The 27,385-nt window shown below is 40.5% G+C and overlaps 1 protein-coding gene across 3 annotated transcripts in view; it reads right to left on the reverse strand.

The window, feature by feature from the left end:
• Positions 1-27,385, reverse strand: part of TTC7A (tetratricopeptide repeat domain 7A) — a 180,999-nt gene that overhangs the window by 23,762 nt on the left and 129,852 nt on the right. For all 3 annotated transcript variants that reach the window (XM_020796886.3, XM_020796884.3, XM_020796888.3), the window contains one exon: positions 15,547-15,749. In XM_020796886.3, the coding sequence (XP_020652545.2) occupies positions 15,547-15,749 (203 nt within the window). The remainder of the gene's footprint in view (positions 1-15,546; positions 15,750-27,385) is intronic.

Below are 27,385 nucleotides of genomic sequence, written 5' to 3' on the forward strand. Positions count from 1 at the left end.
TTCTCTATTGTAAAGCAATGAAAATGAAAGGAAGGACCTGTTTCATTTTCTTTTTTCATTCGGGTTAATCTAAAAGTCTCATTCCTAGTGATGAGGGAATAAACCCACGTAACATAACATGCTTGCAAATGAAATGCCCAACATGAGCTGACTTGACTCAAGTGGACTGGTCCTTAATAACCCAGTACTAGGTCATTAAGTCACACAAAATCAGAGGTTTGCAAGTGCAACATAGAACTCGGGGAGGTAACAACAAAAGTTCACTTGACTCCATTGGGCAAAACCTTTAAGAACTGATAGCCAAACTGAATTGGAAAAATCGTCAGGTCATAAAATTACAGAAATTAAAGGTTTTCAAATGAGTTGAACAGAACTGAACAGCTACAAGATTCCATGACAGTATCAAACCTAACCAACTGGTGCCCAAAGCTTGGTTTTGTTATGTACTGACAAATCAGAACTGATTTATAGCAACGCCAGTAGGGTTTTTTAAAGGTAATTGAAGCATTTTATGAGTGGTTTTGCCTGTTCCACCCCTAGTGAGTTTACATAATAGAACTGGGGAATTGAACCCAGGTCTCCTGGGTCCTAGTCTATTACTTTATCTACCATACTACATTGGGTAGCCTTCCAGAATCTTATCATTCCAATAAGTGTGCGCATTATGTCACGAAAGAACACAAAATCAGAGGTTTGCAAGTGACAGAACTCAAAATGTAACACTTTTCAACACTGAAAAGATTTCAAAATGTTAAAGGCTGCCAGAAAAGCCACGACTGGTGAGACACAAAATTATTCTTTTCTTGAGTGCAACAGAGATGTTTGTCATTGCTTCTGCACGAAAAGATTGGTGGACTGTAGTCACACTGGGAATTTCAGGTTTCCCTGGCTCTGTTTATATTAAATAGTCACAAGGGGAGAGGGGGAAATAGCATTGTTTGGATCTTGTTAATGCAGCTCTTCTGTAGCCCTGCAGGAGGCATAGCTACAGGGAGAACTACCTTATAAGCTATAAGCAAGGGCAGACTGGCAATTTCCTCCTCTCATTTCCTACTCATTTCCTCTTCTTGGAGATCGAGCAAACAGAGTCCTGTGCTCAGTTTAAAGAAAAAAATGAAGCTACTGAATTTTCAACAATTCGCTTGTAGTATGGCTGAGAAAAACGGTATCCAGTTATCTCAGGTAGGAGTGGATTTTCTTTTCAGGAGGAACAATCCATGTCTCTTGAGGAGAGGTGACAAAGGAATGCAAAGGAAAAGAAATAGTTTTTGTCTTTTTAAAAATTGCAAAACCAAATATTTTAGGAATGGTAGAGAGTGAAGGATCATTCTGCATCAGTTCAAGTCATCACACTCACTGAACCAATGCAAATGCATCAGATGTAAAGAAAAGTATAAGCCCCAGTGTTGGAGGCAAAAACTATGGATTGGGGTGGGGTGGGGGCACCAGGCTGATTCACATATTTTACATAATGTATTTAACAGGGAAAAAATGTGAACCAGCCCATCCCATCACAATTCCATATCATTACCTCCATATCATCCATCTATCTATCTATCTATCTATCTATCTATCTATCTATCTATCTATCTATCTATCTATCTATCTATCTATCTATCTATCTATCTATCTATCTATCTATCTATCTATCTATCTATCTATCTATCTATCTATCTATCTATCATTTATTTAGCCAATTTGATTGCATTCTAAGTCATACAGAGATGGTCCTGGGTTTGAATTCCTGGCATCTTTAATTAAACATATTCAGGTCACAGGAATGGGAGAGATCTTGGCCAGTTGCTTCCATTAGCCTTAATTTATTTGGCCACATGACTGCAGATTGGAGTTGAGCTACAGCTCTGAAAATTCCTTTTTTAAAAAACTGAAACTTCTTGAATTCCCCAGGCACCTGCATATTAGTGGGAGGATGCTGTAATCCAACAATGTACCTTTTCCAAACTCTGAGTGCAGCAAATGTTTTGAACGCAAAAAAGTCCCAGGTTCAGCCCTTGACATTTCCAACAAGGAAAAGCTCCTGCCTGAAACCTAACAGAACCAATGTCAGTCAGAGTCAAAAGTTCTGGACTCAATAGACCAATGATAATGCAATTCAGCACACGGTTGCTTTCTGCATTCCAGATGGACAACAGCTTGGCCATATAAGGCCACATTCATACCAGTGCTTCTGAGATTTAATTTCTCACCTTGGAATAATATTTATCCTCCAAAAGATCTCAGGGTACCAAACAAGTCAGCATCAATCCATCTAATTTTCTCAAGACCCTTATGATGCAGATTAGCCTCTAGTGAAAGTAAAAGAAAGAGATAGAGCACAGAACAAAACCACCCAGCCTGCCGAATTTAAGTATGATTCACCTATGGATTCTATTTTCCCCCAGAAGCTATGTCAGAGAAAGGCTCCAGGATAACAACTGAGTATATGTTTTGCTTGGTGAAGGTCCCACTCTTAATTACATGTACAGCTAGGATAAAGCCCTGTTTGAAACTCTAGACAGACATAGTCTGTCACTACTGAATGAATAGTGTTGTTGGCAAATTCTGAGCTAGAAGTCTGACTCAGAACAAGCAGCTTCCTATTTATTGGGATTCAAACTGGGAATCCATAGCTTTGACACAGCTGCCCTGTATTGTGAGTCATCTGGGCTATATACTGGGGCCATTTCCCTAGCCAATAAAGCATTCCCAGCTATTGAAGTGACTCCATCTGTTTAGGTTGGTCATTGATTCTCCACTTCAAGGAGGGGTGTACAGGCTTCCTGTGCTGGCTGGCAATTCACCTGAAACACGAGAGATCTTTCTGGCTCTGCTTCCCTGCTCAGGCTCCTGGCTCCTGCTTGCCAGCTGCCCACAGCTCAGTTTTGCATCCAATGCACTGTGCTGGCTTTTTCCATAATGACACATCTCAATGGGTTATTGACAGGATGCCATTGTTTTTTATTGGAACACAGTGCTGCCATTTGCTTCCTCAGGCTACCCTGAAGTCCAGTCAGTGGAAAGGTAGGAGAGAAAGAAATAGAAAAAAAAAATAGTAGGAATAAATATAGTGCTGTCACGTTTTCTCCAGAAACAAAGGGAGGGGAAAATAGCAGGAGCTTAAAGGGATGGGGCTCAACAGAAAGACTGAGGTGAGCATTATGTTCAAAATGTTGCTTCCTGAAATAGGGAAGCATATGGCCAAGTCAAGATACAAAGCCAGCCAAGCTTACTTTAACATATAAGACAGAAAATAACACAAGCACATCCCCTTTCCTCACCTCTAAGAATAAAGCAACAGCTCTACAATAATAAATTAAGAGGTAAAGGTAAAGGTAAAGGTTCCCCTTGACAATTTTTGTCCAGTCGTGTTCGACTCTAGGGGGCGGTGCTCATCCCCGTTTCCAAGCCATAGAGCCAGCGTTTGTCTGAAGACAATCTTCCGTGGTCACATGGCCAGTGCGACTTAGACACGGAACGCTGTTACCTTCCCACCAAAGTGGTCCCTATTTATCTACTCGCATTTGCATGCTTTCGAACCGCTAGGTTGGCGGGAGCTGGGACAAGCGACGGGAGCTCACTCCGTCGCGTGGATTCGATCTTACAACTGCTTGGTCTTCTGACCCTGCAGCACAGGCTTCTGCGGTTTAGCCCACAGCGCCACCACGTCCCCTAAATTAAGAAGTTGATACCAAACCAACAACACTCTCATGACAATCCAATTTGGGCCAGATAAATATAAGAACACACTCTTGATTGCTTGTGACAGTTTCCACCAACACTATTCCATCATGTTTATGGGTGTGATTGAATAACAGCACTTCTCTCCTAAAATAAAAGGAAATGACAAGTGGTGTTCTGTGTGTTCTGTGAAGACCCCATTTAATTGGCAGGAGGCCATGTTACAATGTCCTTTCAAGAGCCTGCACCACTTCTGAATGCATGGAGTTTGAAAACATCTGTACTTCAACAAGGTTTGTTTTTCCCTTGGGAAAGGCTAACAGGTCTCATTTTGGAGGGCATTTAAAAGAGGGCCACAAAGCAGAGGTGGAGAATATTCAACTCTCCAGATGTTGTTAGATTACAACTCCCACGAGAGCTTTCCAGCAAAGCATTGTCAACATGATGGAAGTTGTACTTCAGTGGAAGCATGAGAGTCACAAAAGAAGGGATACAAACTCAGGCTGGGAGTTAGGCAGGTAAAACAGTCAAATGAAACCGAACAGAAACAAATCGCCCACACAAAGAAAAAGGGGAGGAAAAGAGAGTTGACAAAATAGAGTCTCTGCTCTGTCAGTTCATTCTGTGACCAAAAAATAGCAACAGATAACAGCAAAAACAGACTCGCTCAACTATCTAATTATATAAACTAGCAAATAATGGAAAGGATCTGTTCCTGCAGTAGCAAGCTTGCAACAACAAATAAATTGAGAAAGACCACTGTAATATATGACTGTGGCAGTAGGGTTAGCCATAAGATCAAAGGAGCTGGCCCTTTCCCAGGGCTATTTCCAATTAGAGGAGCCACTATATTATCCTTCCGGCTGAGATGCTCTTTGAGCAAATACAGAATGCCCTTTCCAGCTTTCTGAACTAATTTGCATGCCTAAATAAATAATTGCTTCATCAATGTTTTTGTTTTGAATTCAGCTAAGCAACCCTGGGCTGCTCAAATGGAAAATACAGGAAGGTAAAGTACAATACAAAATTGTGAGACAAGAACCAAATATCAACAAAACTCGCCTCTGGAATAATCTTCCCCCGGAGATTCGTGCGGCCCCCCACGCTGGGTACCTTTAAAAGTCAACTAAAAACATGGATGTATATTCAGGCCTTCCCTCCTGTCAATACTTAATTTTTCTTTATTCTTTATTATTTACTATCTGTTTTAGTACTATATTTGTTATGGATTGTTTATGTTAAATCTCTGCGTTTTTATTGTATATATGTTCATTGGAAGTCGCCCAGAGTGGTCGGATAGACCAGATGGGCAGGATATAAATCAAATCAAATCAAATCAAATCAAATCAAATCAAATCAAATCAAATCAAATCAAATGAATGAATGAATGAATGAATGAATGAATGAATGAATGAATGAATGAATGAATGAATGAATCAATCAATCAATCAATCAATCAATCAATCAATCAATCAATCAATCAATCAAACTATCAGATACACAGCAGCAGCTCAGCTTCACCAATCAGAAGGGCTTGATAAAAAGTTCATTACAAATCCTGGGAAGATTTTTTTTTTAAAGCCCCTCACCTGGCACCTGTCTTTCAATGATGTAAGCCTCCTTGGGTCCTTTGTAAAGAGAAAGGTGGAGTAAAAACATTTTAAATAAATAAATATTGGCATAACTCCAAGGCAAGTTTCTCTGGGAAGGGCATTATAAATACAAAGCGCTACCATTGACAATATCATCTCCCCATTTGCTCCCCCTGGAGCTCAGTTTGTGCAGAGATTTGAACATTTTACTCTTTTGGATGACAGCTCTGGAAAATCTGAGGACTCTAGCTGAGGAATTCTGGGAATTTTATCCAAAATATTTGCAGACTCGTAGCGTTCATTAGACGGCTGCAAAGATGTGTAGTTGACTGCACAGGAAAAGGATGCTTTAATGGAAACAATCCCCCTTAAAGCCACCGTTCTGTCCGCTGGGGAATTGTTCCACCCCCCAGCCTGCAAAAGTAGAAGCCCTACAGCTGGACGAAAAAAGGTCTAGCTTGGTCATGGATCAGGGTTGGGCTGGAGCGCATTTTCCCATAGGCTGTGTAACTGGTGGAAAACAGATTGCACTGGACTATTCCACGAGGAGCCTATCCTGAGTCACATCCTGATCTGTTATTCTAAGATTGCAATCCCGAAGTTATTGCCTCTCTCTAAATGAATGTGTCATTTCAGGGTGTTTTGTCTTTGTTTACTCAAGGTAGTTAGGATGCCTTTAAATGAGATATGAAAAAATTATAAGGATAAACAACCAGAATTTGAATTATGGCAAAGTGATCCTGCCCCCTCTTGAAAGCTCCTCCCCAGCTAATATTTTAGAAGGCTACATGGATATGTTTTTTTTTTTTTTTTGGGTGGAGAAAAGCATGAGATTAGTTTTGTGGATTTTACTGAAGTTTCTACCACAAGCTGAGCATGTGATGCACACTTCCTTCCCACACCATCTGGGTAATGCATAAGTGTGGGGAAATAGATGGAGATATAGCTGTATCTATACATAGGCAACAGCACTAAAATAAGGCAGCCTTAGTTATCCTACTTTGCTTCAGGATTTAGGTTGCTACTACCTGCCAAATATTGCTATTAGCCTTTTAAGAGAGGCTAGTAGCTTGTATTTCCACAGTGGCCCCAGAGGAGGGGATCTTTCCTCCTTTGTTTTCAAACTGAAAATGCAGGTTACTTACTTAAGAAGACAAACGAAGGAAAAAAAATACTCTTAACCAATCAGACTGGCAGAGAGAAGAGAGAGCAAAGATAATTATTATCACCTTTGCAGCTAGCACAGAAACCCTGCAGACTGAGAGAAGAAATGAAGAGATACATCCTTCCATCACCAGCCAGTTCACTCGCCTGGATGGAATTTCGGATTGCCAGTGGTGCCCATGCAAGTTGTGGAGGACAAGCCTAAGATGTGCACCTAGTTACATAAGAAACAAACACATGCAATATGTATACCGTAAATACAATGTTGCTAAGATCCCATGATGCAAAAAAACCACTAGTATGCTATTTCTTTGCTTTATTTGTACTATTGATGTTATTTTGATGAGTCATTTGTAATCTGGGTGTTCCTCTAGAGCCGTCTCTTTCTTAAGATTCCTAGAACACGGCTGTGTCCACATTGGCTTTTAATTAGCTTAGGCTCATCGCACAGCTCAACTGCTACCTAGATGAGGACTCCCCTAGGACATTGGTGCAGGCCCTGGTCATCCCCTGGATTGACAACTGCAATGCTTTCTACATGGGGTTGTCCTTGAGGCTGACCAGGAAACTACAGCAGGTCCAGAATGTGACAGTCTGGCTGGTGGCTGGTGTGAGCAAATGTGATCAGATTACCCCAGTCTTGGCCAGTCCCCACCTGTTGTATCCCAGATCAGGTTCAAGGTCTGACACACACAAAGTCCTCCACAATTTCGGACCATGTTATTTGTCCAAGTGTCCTTCCCTAGTGTCATCTGCCCAACCCATCATATCTTCTCAGGCTAGGTGTAGCCACCCTGAGGGAGGCCCAAAAGTTATCCAGAAGAGGCAGGGCCTTCTCTGTGGTGGCACCAGCTTTATGGAATGAGCTCCCAAAGGACCTATGCCTGGCTCCCTCTCTGTTTTCATTCAGGAAGCAACTGAAAACATTGCTTTTCAGAGATGGCTTTCACACCGACCCTGGCTGAATGTCTCGCTTCCAGTCTGGTTATTATTGGGAAAATTTGTTTTTGGTGCCATTTGGTTTAATGCTATTTGCTCTCTGTGTTTTAATGTTACTGTTGATTGTATGTTTATACTGGTTTTAGCTGTTTGTAAATTGCCCAGAATAGTGCTTTTGTATCAATAGGGCAGTAAACAAACAAACAAACCATATGGCATTTTCATTATGATGGTATTTGAATGGATTTGTCTTTATATGACTCTTGTCAAATACAGTAAGGCTCCTTGGGAATGCTTTAAAAACTTTAAAATGGAATAAATTAATCTAAACATATACCAAGTCAGATCCTTGGTCGACTTATCTCAGTTTTGCATCTTTCAACAGTATCAGCTCTCAGTTATTTTAAGCAGATGGTTTCTCCCCAGAACCCCCTCAACTGCAGCAGCTGAGCTATTTCAAAACTTTTTTATAAGGTGGATAAAGGTAAAGAAAGTAAGAAATTAAACCCTTTGTGCATAGACATAACGATCAGCAAAATAACAACAAAGGTTTCTAATCAAAATCCTGATTAGAAAGTATATCACTTAAAATAAAACAAAGCTCTAGTTAGAATTTTTCACTCTAGCCTGTACTTTGTGAATGAATGCCAGCTGCACCCTGGCAGTAGAAGGGAGCAAGGTAAGCATCAAGCATGTTCTTTGACACATGCTGTTGCTTCTGAGGCAAAGAATGGGTTCTCTATAAACGAGCTGTAATTCCTGTGGAACTATTGTTATTGCTGAGTTCCTCTGAACAATGAGGTCAGTGGTCCCAAGTTACTACATGGATCATGCTTCTAAAGAATAAAGGTGCACAGGATGAATTTCAATGACAAGGGGATTCAGGCGCTGATGTACACTAGGAACATCTGTGGAAGCGGTAACATGCTGCACACTTTCTTCTATCTGCATTAATGGGGCTAACTAATCCCCATCCTGCCAATGTACTTTTTCTGCCCTTATGCACAGTCAAGTACTAACTGACATCCCAAAAAACCAAAAACAACTAGCGAGATTTTGCCTTTTTTAAATGATTTTTTCCCCTTTAAATTGAAGGTAGTCAAATTCTGTATCCTACAGCACCAATCTATTCTCCAATAAGAGTGTTTGGATTTTTCTATTTCTGGTCCATATTAATGTAACCTACGTTCGTTCACACTGCCATTCTGTCTTGTTTCTGTATCAAGTCAACTTTTTTTTTTTAAAAAAACCATACATGTTATTCTAAATGTATTTTTTTTCCAAATATATGTCCATTTTGTACATATTTTAGCTTAAAATATACATCTTAGCCTAAAATGATGCACAGGCCTACAGGCAAGCAGTGCAAATGATCATATTGTGGGTCAGGGCAGGTGATATATGATCATATTGTGATGTTCCTGACACCCACCCGGTTGCTGCATATTATGAGATATTGATGTACCCCATAATAGAAGCAGAGAGCAATACAGCTGAAGAGGAAAGTACTCCATGAAATATTATTATAATAAATGTTTGTTTGCAGTTACTGATCTACCTCAGAGTTCTTCTATTTAACAAGTCAACCCCCCCCCATGTAATGTGCAACAAATGAACTGGATTACATTTCCCATGATCCCCAGCCAACATGGGGTAGGGGTAAAGTAATAATAATGCATAATATGCCGACGTATTGATGTCTGTACATATATTTGCGTACGGACACATGCACACAAAGAAAAGAGAAAATGCACATTATATCTTTTCACGCTGGAGTCACAGAACAAGCCTATATAATCTCTGACCCACCAAATGAATACAGTCCACTCGCACATGCCATGGCTCAATGGGTGCTGAGCAGCCACAGTCAAAGGCAGGTAGTAAAACTGGGAAGTTTATGCAGCCACTGGTTGGCAATCACACATAGATGGTTGGCTACTTAAAACTTGGTGGAATTAGAAAAACATATCTTGATTTCATATTTTTTTTAAAAAAACCCATGTCATTACAATAAAATGGAACACCGGTTCCCAATTTCTCAATTTGAGAATTATACCAGATGGGTGGGATATAATTCGAACAAATAAATAAAATAAAATAAATAATCTCCAGATTATACTGCCAGATCGTTTTACTTGGGATAGATGGGAGCTATAGTTCTTTAAAATATGGAAGGCACCCAGTTGCAAATGAATGAACTATAGCAACACTGTTTCCTGTGGTGATTTGTCAAAAGACACAAATAAAAACAAAACATTAGGAATAGAAACTAAATTTATCTACATATCATCTTTAATCAAAATATTCACATTTTTACTAGCTAATGTTATCCGAGAATACATTCCTATGCACTTCTGAATACTCTCTACCTAGACCCCCCCCTCCTCCTCCTCCTCCTCCTCCTCCTCCTCCTCCTCCTCCTCCTCCTCCTCCTCATTATTATTATTATTATTATTATTATTATTATTATTATTATTATTATTATTATTATTATTATTATTATTATTATTATTATTATTATTATTGAATCTGGGACCTTCCACCAGGAATGGGCAATTTAATGATGCTGGACTGCAACTTCCATTATTCCTCATCATCAGACATTTGATAAGAGCTGCAGCCCATCATGTCACATATGGAGACAAGGTTGACTCATGGATCAAGTGGTGGTGGGATGCCTCACTCCTGTGGGTGGTACATACACTTTATGGGTGAGATAATCTGCCAGAAATCACTAACGTAACTGTTTCTCTCCTGCTCACCATAACAAGCAAAAAAGTTCATAGTGATCAAGTGAAATCCATGATTTTAAAGAACAAAATGAAACAAGCCATGATGCAGTCAACCAAAGAAACTCTCAATTGATACTGGCTCCCACTGGAGCGAGCATGAATAATCTGGCCTTTTGTTTTAATGGTATTCCAAAAAAGAGTACACAATAGAACTATTCATTCTTCTGGTTTCAAAGTTAGCAGGCATTTAATTAGTACTGGTACAAATACACTGTGACATGCTTTTCTGTGTTTTTCTCCAACCCAATCTAAAGCAAAACTTTAAGGAAATGGATGCTGGAAAGTTCTTTAAAATTAACAATTTCTTATTTTTATTCTTGGGAGTGTTGTCTTTGAAATCAAGTATGTAGACCCACATATGTAAGATAAAATTTGTGCAGACGTAAATGAAAATATTGATCTACGCTAGTGCAGCTCTAGGAGAAGGGATAAAAGCTATTATTTGTAACCTGACATAGTTACAGTGGTGCCCCGCATAGCGACGCTAATCCGTTCCAGGATTAACGTCGCTATCTGGAAACATCGCTATACGGAAAGGAAAACCCCATAGGAACGTATTAAACTCCGTTTAATGCATTCCTGTGGGGGGGAACTCACCGGTAAGCGAAGATTCCCCATTCGGCTGCCATTTTTGCCGCCTCGGTAAGCAAGGGCAGGGAGCGAAAACGTTGCGGGCGGCCATTTTCTGCACCCGGCAGCCATTTTGGAACCGCCGATCAGCTGTTTCCCTAACATCGCAATGCGAAGATCGGTAAGCAAAACGCTTACCCATCATCGCAATGTGATGTTTTGCCACCTAAAACATCGCAATGTGATCGCATTAGCAATTGCAAAAAAAGTGTCGCTATGCGGATTCGTCATTAAACGGTGCGCTCGTTAAGCGAGGCACCACTGTGCTTTGTCTTAATCTCTCATAGGCAGGTAGGTATTGGTGTACAGTATTTCTGAGCGATCAGTGGACCTTATGCACAGCCTGGAAAACTTACCTTTTTGGAACAGAACTCCCAGAAACTTTCACCCAGCATTGCCAGTATCTTTTCCAAACCATAGAGTGCAAGTCAAAAATGGAATTTCAATGCAATGCGGGGAATCATATTGTAATGACACCATACAATGAAAGGTGAGTCTGTGCAATGCAGCGACAACCCAAGGTAGGTTATGTGTTATGAGGCAATACCAATGAAAAGTTGGTGCTTTTAGTAGCACTTGCATGTTAAGAATTAGTTTACCCTGGATATAGGGATTAGGTCTGAGTGAAATACTTTGAGATTGTGAAGACTTAGGTATATATACCCTGTTTCCTCGAAAAGAAGACCTAACCTGAGAATAAGCCCTAGTATGATTTTTTAGGATGCTCGTAATATAAGACCTACCCCCAAAATAAGCCCTAGTTAAGTGAAACTCTGCCCTCCACCCTTGTGCAGCAATCAAAAGATGATGACATGACTGTATTCGAATAAACGTAGATTGTTGTACATAAAAAAATAAAACATCTCCTCAAAATAAGTCCTACTGCATTTTTGGAGCAAAAATTGATTCAGGAAAACACAGTAGTTTCAGGGAAACTAAGGAAATTATGGGAGCATATGAACTGAATTAATGATGGAAGATTATCTAGGAGACACTTTGTTGCCCCTTTGATCATCACAGTTAAGAATGGAAAGGCTATCTATAGCTAAAATCATGGTGGATATATATTGCCCACAGGACTGCAGACAATACACCTCATTACTTTAGTAGTTGGGGAACCAACTAATGATACTGCACTCATGTTGTTCCTGCAGGCTTCTAACCAGTATCTGGTTAAAGGTAAAGGTAAAGGTTCCCCTTGACAATTTTTGTCCAGTCGTGTTCGACTCTAGGGGGTGGTGCTCATCCCCGTTTCCAAGCCATAGAGCCAGCGTTTGTCCGAAGACAATCTTCTGTGGTCACATGGCCAGTGCGACTTAGACACGGAACGCTGTTACCTTCCCACCGAAGTGGTCCCTATTTATCTACTTGCATTTGCATGCTTTCGAACCGCTAGGTTGGCGGGAGCTGGGACAAGCGACGGGAGCTCACTCTGTTGCATGGATTCGATCTTCCGACTGCTTGGTCTTCTGACCCTGCAGCACAGGCTTCTGCGGTTTAGCCCGCAGCGCCACCACGTCCCTGCTGGTTAGCTGCCATGAAAACAAAATACTTGGCTTGATAGATCTTTGGTTTGATCCAGCAGACTTATCATCATCATGATCATCATGATGTGCCGTCAAGTCAATTCTGACTTATATCAGGGTTTTCTAGGTTGAGACTACGTTCACCAGTCCCTTCTTCTGTGGGCATCCTAGGACTGTGCAGCTTGTCCAATGCCACACAGGGCTGGCTCTTCTCCTGGGAGGCACAGTGGGGAATCCAGCTTCCAACCTCTGGATCTGCAACCATAAACTTAAACCACTGAGCTATCCAGTCAGCTCTTCTTATTATAGTTCTTATATTTTAAACACTTTGCATTTTTCTTTTTGGTCAAAATTCTCAACAGCACCATATATGAAGAACAATTCTCAATGAGTCCACAATCATATCCAATCCATCATTGTGCTCCATGAGCTGCTAAACCAGATGCCTGGATGAAACCCCAAAGTAGAGCACGAGCGCAATAACACCATCCCACATTCACAATATTGGTTATCATTAAAAAATTGGCATAACTTAGGTTAACCTGTAGACTTTTTCAGAGTGTGAGGCCATAGCCACAAAATGAAATTTCACAGCCAATGTGATTTTGTAAACAGGCTTGGAAAAGTTTATTTTCTGGACTACAATTCCCCAAGCTGGGAAATTTTGTGAGTTACAGATGAAAAAAAAAAATCACTTTTCTAAGCAGTGCTCCTACCCATTATTCTGCATCAATATTGACTCCTTAACTACTCTGTACTCTCAAATGTTCCAGCGTATAAGTATGACAACTATGTCTGCTGTGCACAAATCTTTGCTAATGCCTGCTATGTCTGATGAGTGACAACTCTCTTATGGTTGCAAGGGACTGTGTTTCATCCTCCATTCTATTTTGGGATCAGCAAGCAGCAGGTGAATCAAATGGATAATGGCCACACATGCAACCTCCAGCACAACCAGCCACAGCCATTGTTCTGATTGCAGTGAAGACCTATCCTAAGATGCATGGGCCTGATGGTTGACAAGTAGAGATAGCCATGAATCCCTTTATGCTGTGTAGTCTAAGTCATTGGTTTAGGTGCTTTGTGTTCACTTTCCTCATTCCCATCCCCCAGACAGCTCCCCCACTGACCTGCCTGCTCCTTCCCTCCCCATTGAGCAATCTTCCATTCTGGCAGGAACATGGACTTCCCTTCTCTGCCCCAGCAGCTGCCCACTAACAAGCAGTGCTGTAGGAATCTCTGCTCCGCCTTCTTGTCTCAGTAGGTAGCTGCTGGAAGAAGCAAAAGAGACTTTGTTCTCCTGCTGGAATGGAAGAGCACACAATGATGAGGGAAGGAGCAGCGCGTGCCAGCAGGTCAATGGGGGAGCAGGCCAGGGTGGGAGGATAGGGAAAGTGAGTACCACACCTATGACTTAGATATCACAGCACAAACTGTTTCATGCCCATCTCTAGTAGCAAATAAAAATAATGCATTTCAGAAATTGTAGGTGTTGTTTACACTTCATCACATCCCTCTGGTTAACTTCTGAACCATGGAAGTCAATGTGACGGTGGACTCATTGCTAGAATTCACTTTGTGAGGCTTGCTGCTCCTGAAGTCAGGCAGAGACCTTGTTGTCAGTTCCACCATAAATGGTCTAGGAGCAATCTGAGAAAAAGTCATATGCATCAATTCTGCTGCTTTTAGGAGTTGACAAATGACCCTAAGTTTCAGCACTATGACAACCAAGGTAGTGCTCAAATCCCCCTTAAATCTGTGCAACAGAATCAGTGGTGGCAAATTCCATTTCTGGAACTGGGAGACAATATGACAAAAATGATGGCTGTAATGGCCACTGTAGACATTTCTATCAACATATCATTTGTTCAAATGGTCAACTGAAGCAGTGAAATTCCACCATTGGAATGTAGTGTAGTTTTCAGTATCATTAAGTTCCATTAGGCATTAGTTCAAGTACTGTGTGGTTTTAGATAATTTATCATGAGGATTTTAATTCATCAATGAATTCTAATATGTTGTGTCACTGCAGACCAGATCAGCCATTAAAGGTATGTATGCTTCACTGCCAATGGGTTGGGGAAGTTTTTAATGTAACATTTCTTTAATCAAAGGAATCAAATGCGAAAGGAGAGTACATTTTCATAGCATATTGCAAACAGACACATAAGCATGGACAGCAGGTGGTCTAAGCTGGGGGTGGTTTCCCCAAAACAATGTTAGGAGTGCTCTCTTCTCACTTGGACCTGGGACACTAGTACATATATAGGTGGTTAAACATAGGAAAAGCTGGCTCCATAGATCAATGAAGTGGAGCATTTGGCTGTGGCAGTTCAGTTCCCCACTGAGCCTTGTAGAAGAAGAGCCAGACCATGTAGTCTTGGGCAAACTACAGAGTGTCCAGGAAAAGGAAATGGGAAACCACTTCTGAGTACTTTATACACAGAAAACTCTGGAAGTGTTGCCATAAACTGGAACCACCTCATGGCTCGTAATTATTATAAAATGTAGGAATGGGAGCATTTAAGTAGATCTGGTCTACTATGCAATAAATGTTTGCTCATGTCAAAATGTATTCAAGGATATTTACTCAAATACACAGTGATGACTGTAAACTGAATAAATAAACCTGTATTATTCTCATTAAACTCCTGACTAGTTTAAAATTCAGAAATTTCACACTTTGCAATACTAGTTTCTAATTAAAATCAGAGATGATCTATACGAGTTGCTGAGTCATTATGGATAAAGAAAAACAGGGGTTCCCCACCCTTTTGCACTTAGCATATCAACAATCCTGTACTAAAATTCTAATCTAACTCTAAACCAAAATTATAGTGGGAATTTAAATCATGAATGGTTACCATAAATTTGTAAAAATGAAGGAGATACTGTTAATTTTCTGAACTAGGGTTTGTGGCCATCTTATTGTCCTCCTTCCATCCACAATACAGTGTTTGTGAGGACAGCAACTTGTGGATTTCAAACCATGGGGCAGGAAATACCTTTGAGGGGGAAAACATGCCCCAATATGGTAATACAGTATACATTTCCATATAGAAAACTAATTGCTCCCCAACTATGATCATTAAATGCAATTAGATCGCGTTGCACTGCATGGACCCTGTGTTTCAGAATTCTTGGGAACATGCCAGATCCATGGGAGGCCAATGGGACACCCCACACAACATGATGAGGACACAGCTGTCAGTTGTGCACACTTACCAAGGAGTTCATGATTTCTACTCCACTTGGATTCACTGTTAGTGCTTCATCATACAATTGTTTTGCTTCCTCCAAGCTGCCGTTCATCTCCGCAAGCCTCCCCCGCATGTACAGCACAGTGTGAGATGTGGGAAAGAGACTGGCTGCCTCCTGGATACAAAAACCTGCTTCTTTGAGATGCTGTTGTTCCATGAAGAGCTCAGCTAGAGAAAACAAAACAAAACAGAATAATGGAATTTATTTAAATGTGTGTCTCCCTATGCTTTATTCTGGAGAGTGTAACTCTGAAATGCTGAGAATTCAGATGTTGTGCCACAGGAAAAATAAACCTGCTTAAGACAAGGAATTAAAAATGGGTTGTCCAGGTTGCTGGGCTGTGTACATTTTAAGGGCCTCATAACTGGACAAATTGTCAAGGGGAACCTTTACCTTTTTTTTAACAGTCATGTTATTATTGTTGGTCATTTAATGAATCCTTCGTTTGGGTCCTTAAATAAAAGAGAAAGGGAGAAAGAGGGTTGGGTTATTTAGAAAAATGAAATAACCCTACATAGTTAGGGTTTTTTTTACCCACACCCATGGGTTACTGTTTTCTTCATCCTTTCTGGCAGCTCTTCTTGTGTTCACATCAAAATGCCATATGAACTTGGAAGGAACTATAATTACTTTTAAGTAGTTCCTTCCCCAACAACAAAGGTATGACTAATTTATATTAGGAATGTATATAACTCAGTGGCTAAAATCCAGTAGCAAGTCACAACTGCTGGATAGCTCAGTGGTTTAGGTATACAGCTGTGTAGCTAGAATTTGGGCGTTCGATTCATACTGTGCCTCCCTGACAAGGGCTGGATTCAATGACCCATAAGGTCCCTTCCAGCTTTGCAGTTCTAAGATTATTACTATTGTAACTCGAGTAAGTTCATTGAATCAGTGAGAATTTAGTGAGGCAACACCTATATAAATGCTACTGATACTACTTGCACTTTACTGTTGGATTTAAGCCATAAAGTGATAACATGGTTCCTATTGAAATGGAATTGGAACTTTAAGTTACTTTCATGAAGAGTGGCCTTTTAAAGTGATCAGCAAAAAGTACTGTACCTAATAGAGTTACTACTGAGATAATACCAAACTTTGAAAGCAACAAAAACTGGTCTGAATGAGTCATCACAACAGCATCAGAATACCCTTCCCTCTAATTTGATGCCACTGGTTGCAGAAGGGCAGGTGGGCATCAGGACCAGTCCGCCAGATCTGCTGAAAGTCGACCCACATACAGCCCCTCCTTCTCTGAACTGTTTCCTAGCAACAGCTATTTTTGCCCAATTGGAACAAGAAGCAGGATTGAAGGAGGATCACTCCATTGGCTCTGCTGACAAACCGGCTCCATTTTGCCCCTCTCCCTCAACTGTCACCTAGCAACAATCGTGCATTCCATGTGGCTGGAAAAAAAGGGGGGGGAAAGAGAGGGGGAAAGAGGAAAAAAAGATGGAAGCTAAGTGCAAAGTGTGCTCTTATATAATTGCCCCACAATGCTTAAAGTACTCTCTGGGGGGCTTACAGTTTAATTATGCAGGCTACACATTGCCCGCCAACCCCAGCAAGCTGAGTACTCAATTTACCAACTTGTAAGGATGGAAGGCTGAGTCAACCTCGACCTGGTTACCTGAGCCCATAGGGATCAAACTCAGGTGGTGAGCAGAGTCACCACTGTGCCATGAGGCTCCTTGTGGAAGTGCTAGTCCCACTTGATGGGCTTTTAATTCTACACTTCTCTGAACTGCTTCCATTCAAGTTGGTCCCTACAGGAACTCTGTCATTCAAGAACTAGTGCATGAGTCTGTTCGCTTCTCTTTTATTTCCTTTTTCCATGTCACATATTTCTGATCATAAACACTTGTGTGTGGAGAGACGCCCAGTAGCTTGTTACCGATTTAATGTAAACTACTTTGAAAGGCTTTTCAGTCGAACACTGGCATAAAAATGCTTCAAACAAATCTTTTCCTGCATTTTGTTTAATGAAGTTTTCTAGAACTGAATATTGTTATGGGATCATTCTGATATGTGAATTATGACGTATTCTGCAAAATTACTGTTTAAACATTTGATGTTTTGCACTCTAGACCAGCCATCTCAACCTTCTTTTGGCTCTGGCCATGAACACAATTTGAAAGAAATATAGATTGAATCAAGATTGTATGAGTTGCATAACCAACCTTATAAGGATGTGTGTGTGAAGAACTGCTTCCAGTCTGTGGCCCCTTTCAAATGTGCCAGCCCCACCCAGGCCCCTACTGAGAATGGCTGCTCTAGACCAGTGGTTCTTAACCTTGGGTTACTCAGGTGTTTTTGGACTGCAACTCCCAGGAGCCTTCACCACCAGCCGTGCTGGCTGGGGTTTCTGGGAGTTGCAGTTCATAAACACCTGAGTAACCCAAGGTTAACAACCACTGCTCTAGACTGTTAAGTACCTTTCCATGTTATTTTTCTATAGAAACCTTTTTGAGAAAACTAGTAGTCTGAAGCTTTAAATGTGAAAGCCGCTTCACAACAAATTATAAAAGGATCAACAGAGGCAGGACTAGAGGAAGGAAAGGAAGAAGGGGAGGGCTGTGAGCTGGAATGTGACTCACACTGCATCAAACATGAAAAGTGAACTCCCAAATCAATTTGCAGTCCCTGAGCAATTTCAGACATAATACAGGCAAATCAAATCGCAGCAAAGTGTAGTCATTTCCAGTATAGTTACTTTCTAAGAGCAGTTTGCTGAAAATACAGATGTCCGTTCTAAGAGTCATATATTAAGAACTGATGCTTTCCCCCGCCCCACCATAAATCCTTTTTTTCCTTCTGTGTCATTTCTTTTTATATTGGGTGGGTGAAGGGTGGCAGTTCCACTTTCCTTAGGCCTAAGCACCATAGCCAGTAGTGAGGAATGCTGGGAACTGCATTCCAACAACACCTTGAAGGGCCACACTTTCCCCACTTCTGTTTTATAATGTAAACCTGTCTTGTTTGTAGGCACTTCTAATCAACTTGGGGAAACTAGACAAAACATTTTTCAAAGTTTTTTTTGTAGCCAATAGCAGACACAGGGAGGTGAAGTCACTTGGGAGCACAGCAATTGTTCATTACACAAGAAGCATTTCATCTTGTTGCTTCAGCAGCTTAACGCATGGAATATTAATTTCAGATTCTATAGGTACTTGGGTCTAAACCTAGTAGCTCCTGACACAATGATTGGTAGCTTTTGTTATTAACTTCAAGCTATCTCAGTTTAATATCATCAGTATCTTCAAACCCGTACAAACATGGAGATGTTGATAACGAACACATTTATTTCAGTTTAATCAACAGGTTAAAGTGATATAATAATTCATCTACACATTCCAAAATGTATAAACAGTTCTAATTTGGAAGTTGGTTCTTTTTACCCATGCTACACCATTTCAGAGGAGAACCATATCTGTAATGAATAAAAAAGCATGTTTGTTTATTCAGAATGATTAATTATCAATGTAATCTGAAGCAGCAACAAGAACAATGAGCAGTTTGTAAGCTGGAAAAGATTCTGGTTCCATCTGAGGGAGAGATGGCAAGTAGAAGGGGGAAAACGAAGACCTGAAGAAGATGGAGACAGTAGCCCTGTGGAACCATGGTTAAACTGCAGTACTACAGTCAAGCCTCTGCTCATGATCCGAGTTAAATTCTGACAGGTTCAGGTAGTCAGCTCAAGGTTGACTCACCTTTCCATCCTTCTGAGGTTGGTAAAATGAGTACCCAGTTCATGTGCACAATTACCATATTTTTCAGTGTATAACCCCCCCCCCCACTTTTCTAACCCAAAATTAAGAAATCTAAGTGGGGCTTAGCAAATGTAGGGTAAAAAGGATCAAAGTAGTGCAGGATGGCTTTGATCCCTGCTTTCTCCCTTTGTGCTAAGCCCCAGATGGCTTAGCAAAATGAGGGAGAAAGGGATCAAAGCAATTCCACGGCTGCACAATCATTTTGATCCCTTTCCCCCTTATGCAGCCATGAGATTGCTTTGATCCTTCCCCCCTCCTTTGCTAAACCCCATGGGACTTAGCAAACAGAGGGGAAAGCAGGGATCAAAGCGATCCTGCAGCACTTTGATCCCTGCTTTCCCTTTGCTAAGGCTTAGCAAGTGGAGGGGAAAGCAGGGATCAAAGCACTGCAGGATCACTTTGATCCCTGCTTTCCCCTCCACTTGCTTTTTCTCCTCAGCTTACTTCCGGGTATAAGACAACCCTCAATTTTTAGTCTAAACATTTTAGACAAAAGTATAGTCTTATACACAGAAAAATATGGTATGTAAACTGACCAGAGAATGTTCCAAGCACTATGTGGCAATATATAGTTTGCAGCAACAACAGCTTGATTTGGGGCACATAGGGATCTCCCTGACTGGAAGTGCTTTCAATGTACAGATTAAATACGAACTATGCTAAGGCCTGGCGTGCTCTGGTACATGGGGTCACGAAGAGTCAGACACGACTTAACGACTAAACAACAACAACATGCTAAGGACAGCCAAAGGATTGCTAAGAACAGCAAATTGCTGTACACAGCATTATTCACCCCACCAAATTAACTTTTCTAAGAGCCTCGTGGCGCAGTGGTTAAACTGCTGTACTGCAGCTAAAATTGTGCTCACGGCCCAGGGTTCAATCCCAGGTAGCCGGCTCAAGATTGACTCAGCCTTCTATCCTTCCGAGGTTGGTAAAATGAGTATTAAGCTTGCTGGGGGGGCAATGTGTAGCCTGCATAATTAACTTGTAAACTGCCCAGAGAGTGCTTGGAGCACTATGGGGCAGTATATAAGCAGCACACTTTGCTTTGCTTTGTCATGGAGTTGGCTGACACAGAGGGCAAACCTGAGGGCAAGGTTCTGCTAGTATTCAATGACAGTATCAACGAATGCAGTGTGAAGTAACATCCTAGTTCCTTACAGCTAAAGGCAATTTTTAGAGTATATATTTTATATTGTATTTTAATTGTCTTATATTTTATTGTATTTTAATTCTTGTAAGCCGCCCAGAGGCCTTTGGGTAGTGTGGGAGGTATATAAATAAATAAATGAATAAATGAATAAATAAATAAATAAATTCTCTACTTTTTAGTGGGTCTGGTTACATTTACAGGTTTTATGGGATCTCAATCTCTCTCTCTCCCTCCCTCCTTGTTTTATAAGCAATGCCACTAGTGTCTCATTTTCAACTCTAACTCCCTGTCCCTTTTCAGCAGTGCAGCATCTAAGCAATCCAGCCTCCTAACCATTATTAACAACTGTCAAAGAATGCCAGACATAGTTACATGGAAGACACATCACAACAATCAACACTAGCAGAAATGTTTTTATTAAAGCTTTAAATCTCAGCTTACTTGCAGTTTCTCCCCAGGATCTGACACAACACAGCTATTTTCAGGTATATAACAGCATGAAGGCACTATTCTCACAAAACATTATATGGGAGGAATTGTATTTAAAGATATCTTTAGCGAATAACATTGCATTTCCCTGTCCTCAGGAAACACACATAGCATGATGCATAAAATCATTTGGGATGGAGAAATTACCACATACTTTCAGTTAGTATCAGCCACTTATGAAGAAGCGTGAAAGGAAGCAGACGCATGCCCGACCTGCTCATCCTGGCTAGTGGAAGCCAGCTAAGAAAAGCCAGGCTCATTACTGACTATTGTTGTTGTTTAGTCGTGTCTGACTCTTCATGACCCCATGGACCAGAGCACGCCAGGCCCTCCTGTCTTCCACTGCCTCCTGGAGTTGTTTCAAATTCATGTTGGTCACTTCAGTGACACTGTCCAACCATCTCATCCTCTGTCATCCCCTTCTCCTCCTGCTTTCACACTTTCCTAACAACGTCTTTCCAGGGAGTCTGTATTCTCTTCTCATGAAACGGCCAAAGTATTGGAGCCTCAGCTTCAGGATCTGTCCTTCCAGTGAGCACTCAGGGTTGATTTCCTTCAGAATGGAGAGAATTGATCTCCTTGCAGTCCAGGGGACTCCCAAGAGTCTCCTCCAGCACCACAATTCAAAAGCATCAATTCTTCGGCAGTCAGCTTTCTTTATGGTCCAGCTATAGTGACTATAGTGACTATAGTGACTGGTTTAATAGTTGGTAAGCACAGAAAATTCCAGATGATCTCCAACCTGCAGTTAGATGGCACTTACTCAAAATCAGCATCATAATCCTCTAGATTTCAGTTTCCTCTAGAATTTTAGTGCTTTACCTCAACTTCTATTCTTCCCTTTTTGGAGAAATCAACCAGCTGGGAATCACCATGCAGTTTCAAGTCTACATGGGCACTACAAGGAACTGCCTAAAAATTAGAGATAGCTGGGTTTGTGGGGTTTTTTACTAGAAAATATGTGGGCTGCAAATCAATTTTCTGGTGCACAGAACACCCTATACTATTTTGGGGAGGAGATTCAGGGTAAACTATCTTAGTTTTACTCTCCATTGAGAGTTAGTAAATGACAATATGCTTATGTATAGTGGTTTGCTCTCAGCAAGTTATAATGACATGGTGAGGTCATGTAGACTTCATGAAGACTGCAGTGCTGTCACTAGCGTTAGGAAGTACTCGGTAAAGGTACAATACTTTTGGCCATTGTGCATGTTTACTCAGAATATTCTGACAGGGGCATGCAATATTTCACACTACTGTGGGCAAAATAACATGCAAAGCCCCACAAAAGAATGATACAACCACCAGAGAAATAGAGTTTATGAAAGCCACAATGGTGGTCATAACTATGGCCATAAGGCCTCCAAAGAAAGGCGCTGGCAGCCATCATCATTAGCTGGGGCCTACCAGGATTCAGCTCTGGTGTGGATAAGAATGAATGAAGCACCTCATGCAATAATTCTCTCAAACACTCGAGATTAACAAACTTCCTGGCTCAGTTCAAATCAGAGCACATTTTGAAAGTCCTAGAGACATTTTTTTCTCACAGGAACTGACTTGCAATGTTGGTACATTTTCTCATTGCAGCTGATTTGCTATCCATTCACTTTTTGTCCAAGTCTTGGACACTCAGAGAGAAGACAGCAAAAACTCACCAGGAGGGATTTCTAAGATTCCACAGAAACGTAGGCTGTGGGACCTGCAGAGGCTTGTGGAAAAAGAAATGATGCAATTTCAAAGAATTTTGGAGACATGGTGTATTTGAATACTATTCTTTTGAGCAATGTGAGCAGACAAATTCACATTCTGAATCTAATAATGGCAAAACCTGGTGACATCACTGAGAAACAACAGCAGATTCCTACAGTCACATCAGTAACACTGCATGCTCCACTATATCAAAAGCCAGAGGAAGGTTTTATGGAATCAAGAAGAAACAACAGGTTTCCTTAACAATTCAGCATCCAGAAAATGCAAGTTTTCGCCCTATTTTGGACTGAGTATTAAAGATGGTCAGAATATACAAGATAGGTGCACACCCAAAATGGGAGTTTAATTATCCCTTGGCTTGCAGTTCTGGAATGTTCCAGCATAATTCGATTTACCATAGTCTCTCGAGAATGAAGGATGCCTACTCAATTCAAATGAAAGTCTCAAAATATGTTTATTTATTTTTTGAGAGACAATTATGCCTATAGTTTGATCAGTTAGGGCTCCTCTTATGCTCTTGCTATGCACCTACATTTTAAGTGTCAATCAATTTAATTTGGAAACAGGATGGAACGGAGTCACGGGAAAACACAGACTAGAAATAGGCTATTTTCCCCAGCTCTAATTTCCCATCATCTTTCAGAAACAACAAGTCTTGTGGAACCTTAAAGCTTTAACAAATAGATTTTATTTGGCATATGTTTCTATGAACTGCAACCCACTTCTCCAGATGCACAGAGTACAGCCTCAGTTAACAGACATTTATACACATGCTGGGGGAGCAGGACGTGAAATCTGAAAATCCTGTCTTTCAAATACACACATAAAAGTCTTGACACAGCCCTAAATTATAAGCTTTAATTGTCAAAAAGATGCTTGAAACACCTTGTGAACTTCTGCATATGTGAATACTAGTCTTCGAATTGCAAGAACTAGACAGAAGCATTAAAACATCTTGCTGTGCTGGGAACAAAATGAGGATTGAAAAAGGAATGTTGCATAAGAGTATTACCATATTCGTAAATCTGTTAGCAACCAACAATATAATTTCACTTTTTAAAAAAGGAAGGAAGAAGTGGGATGGAGAATGCACATTTCTAGAATGTAAGAGCGTAGAATACTTTCCCAGTCTTTCAACTGCTGTGAATCTGTGTGGGCTCATAAATCCTTTTCAGTTGCAACAATTAAGTATATATATAAAAACTCTCCACACAAAGCCAGAAGCATAAGAACATTGGATCTAAATGAGAATAACAATGCAAATGGGAATAAGTAATGGCAGCAGGACTTATTTAAACCCCAGCCCATGTATTTGCAAGCAGAATAATCAATATGAGACTGCGTGGGTGGGTTTAAATTTTCACAAAGTACTGTATTAAAAAATGTTGAATACTGTAGCAGCCCAGCACCTTTTTGTCTTTAAACATTAAAAATAAAACAAAACAGCCCGATAAAGGCTGTATCTTCCTAGCAGAAGGCAAAGGAAGTGGCTGATGGATTAAAAAGCTGAACTAGAAAAGGAGATATGACGCCAAGAAGGAAGACAAATAGTACAACAAGGGAGATTATTTGACCTTAAAATAAAGGTGATTTCAATAAATGAAATGTTATGCTCTTACTAGTCATTCATACTGTTTACTACTGAACCAGAAGCACATCCAATTTATGGGACTAATTAACAGAGGGCACAGTAGAAACTAGTTTGGAAAAATGAGGAAGTGGAATCAGGCATGTTGGTCTCCACTCATCGGATAACCTGGGAAGAGTAAACATCATCTCCAGGCAACCATATAGAGCTAAGATAACAACCAGTAAACTTGGAGAGCAAATGCTCAACTATAGAACAGGAGAGAGGAAAACGGTGGCCCTCTGGATGATGCTGGAATCCAAGACCCCAAAGTCTTAGCAGACCAGTGATGAGGGATGTTAGATACTTGAGCCCTATCTTGATAAAGAAGAAGAACGAAGGAAAGGCAAACAGCTAAAACAAAGAAAGATGGTATGGACTAAGTGTCATGTCGACTTTGTTGTTATTACATACTGTCAAGTCACCTCTGATTTATGGCAATCCTATGAATGAGTGCCCTCTAAAATATCCTGTCTTCAACAGCTCTGCTCAGCTCCTACAAACTCACAACTGTGGCTTCCTCTATGGACTTACCAGTGATGTACCATTAAAAAGAGAACACGGCTAACTCACGATAAATCAGAGCTTCAAACACTACTTTTTGGAACAACAGCTTCGAGAATTGCCCAGTGGATCATGCTGGCTGGGAGTTGTAATCCAAAAAAGGAAAAGTCCTAAGCTTTGCATTGCTGTAAGTGATTTGCAGTTTTGGATGCTTTCCAAAGCAATGTCAAGTATCATTCTCCTATCAGCATCAAAACAGGAAAAATTGAATTTCCAGGCCTGAAACACAAACAACTTTTATAAATGGAATTCAGCAATATGACCCATCCCAGATTAAAGTCTTGGTCTGCAGAACATTAATGCAGGTACTATCTGCCTGAATAAAATGACAATGGGTGATCCTAAGTTTCTGCAAAAAAAAAAGTCTGTTCCTTGAGGTATGAAGACAAGCTTCAGGATTTAGTTAAAGATGGGGAAAGTTACTTTTTTGGAATAGAACTTTCAGAACAGGCCAACTGGCATAATCAATGACTGTTTTATTAATTTTATTGTGAACTACTTTGACTTCCATTTTGGGGAGGACTCTGATGGCAACAAAGCAAAGCAAAATAAAGCCAATTTAATACAGTGCCTTCCTATGATATTTCTGGTTCCTGTGGAATGAAGCATGCTTATCTGCTCAGGGCCAACCCATGGATCAGGACAGTTGGGGTTCTTCACCCCCAAATTTTGCCCACTTTCAATCACAAGCTGTCTATGTATCCACTAGTCCCATGGGGACTCACACTTCCTCCCCTGGTTTAGATTGCTGTCCTCAGTGGTAGGAGAATGATTACATATCCATTTTGTTTGGCCATAACAAAGCCTACAGAAAATATAATGGGGAAGGATTATCTTTGTAAGGTTGAAGAACAGCTTCAATATCAGGGAAGAAGTGGAAAATACAGTGGTGGTTTATACTTTGATCAGTATTCCCTATTGAAACAAGCAAAGGAAGAAACTCTGCCGGTGTAGCTATGTGGACCCTGACAAGTTTGAGACAATAATTTCAACCTTTGTAGTTTTGTTTCACTCTTTTGAATTCAATATTTCAATGTATTCTCAAAAGAATCTGCTGATCACAAATAACATTAAGACATTTAAACATAACATTAAGACATTTAAAATGTTATGAGACACGGGACTCTGACTATACATCTATATCATTATCTATCTATACACAGTGTATGAGATCCTGCTGTATACATAACACGAGAGAACAGATGTTTTCCATTAGCTCACTGTACAGTATTATGCTGCACTTCGCAAGAGCACTGCACACTCATGGCGAATTCATTCCGTTATTTCTTTAAGGGCAAACATATAATTTTCTCCTGGGAGATAGAAATGACTCGCTCAGTTTTACAGAAGATAAGAAAAAAAAACTCTGAAAGACTTAATATTTCAGCCATCTCTTTTCATGTGCACTGCTGAACATAACTTAATCATTCTACCTGGTTTGTGAAGCTCCCAGGCTGACGGCATTCAGCCAATACAGGATCAAATGACTAGAGCGAGGTCTTCTGTGAGTGGCCATATTAGGTAAAGCATGGGCTTAGTTAAAGAGTATCAGCATTGGCAAGCAGAGTGATGGCATCATAGTCAATTGAAGAACATTTAAAATAATGCAGTACTGCTAGTTGTAGGAATAGATGCCAGCTATGCAAGAAGACTTGTGGTACAAAAAAGGCTTTTAGGGGGTAAGAGTTGAAATCAGCAGCCATTCACAAATAACATTTCGGAACAAAGAGAGTGATTAATATTTCACTCTTCCCAAACATCCCTATTTACCAAGGAAAATCAATGTTTTCTGGTACTCTTCGAAGGTAAACTGTTCTCCTTATGTTGCCCTTTTTGCTCTTATATCATGTTTATTTGACAGTAATCCCAGGGGAAGGGGGTAAGTTGTTTTCTCAAGATATCTCTCAAGATTCTCAGTCATCGGGGTGAGGTTATCTGGAAGTTGAGTCATGGCAACTGGGCTTATTTCTTATTAGGTTGAAATGTTCCGCTACTCATCTAAGTAGTTTCGTCAGTCTCAAGCTTTGAACAGCATTTCATGAATTTTATGAATAATAAATAATAATGTAATAAAAATGAAAGACATCAAGTTTGAATTACTTTTCATTCAAACCTGATGTCTTTCATTTTTATTACATCAGTATGGATTATTCAGAGAACTGGCAATGGTACAGCATCTCCCAGGCCTTTGATTCCACCTTCCTCTCTACTTCATGCAAGAAATTAAATTAAGAGCATCCCTAACAGGCTGGCTACATAGCCTCTCCTTGAAGACTCCAGCAAGGGAGTGCCCATACACTCCATGCTAGATAGCCAGTTCCACTGTCTAGCTTAGTGTCCTGCCAGACGGATATGTGGTGGGAATATGACGTAGGGCCTTCAGAATTCCTAAACTCTGGAGCTCACTCCCAAAAGAAGCTAGGTTTAACTCCATTCCTATTGTCCTTCTGTGGGCAAGCAGTCATTTTTATTCAGGCACAGCTTGTA

This window comes from Pogona vitticeps, chromosome 1 (assembly GCF_051106095.1).
Source record: "Pogona vitticeps strain Pit_001003342236 chromosome 1, PviZW2.1, whole genome shotgun sequence".
Lineage (NCBI taxonomy): Eukaryota > Metazoa > Chordata > Lepidosauria > Squamata > Agamidae > Pogona > Pogona vitticeps.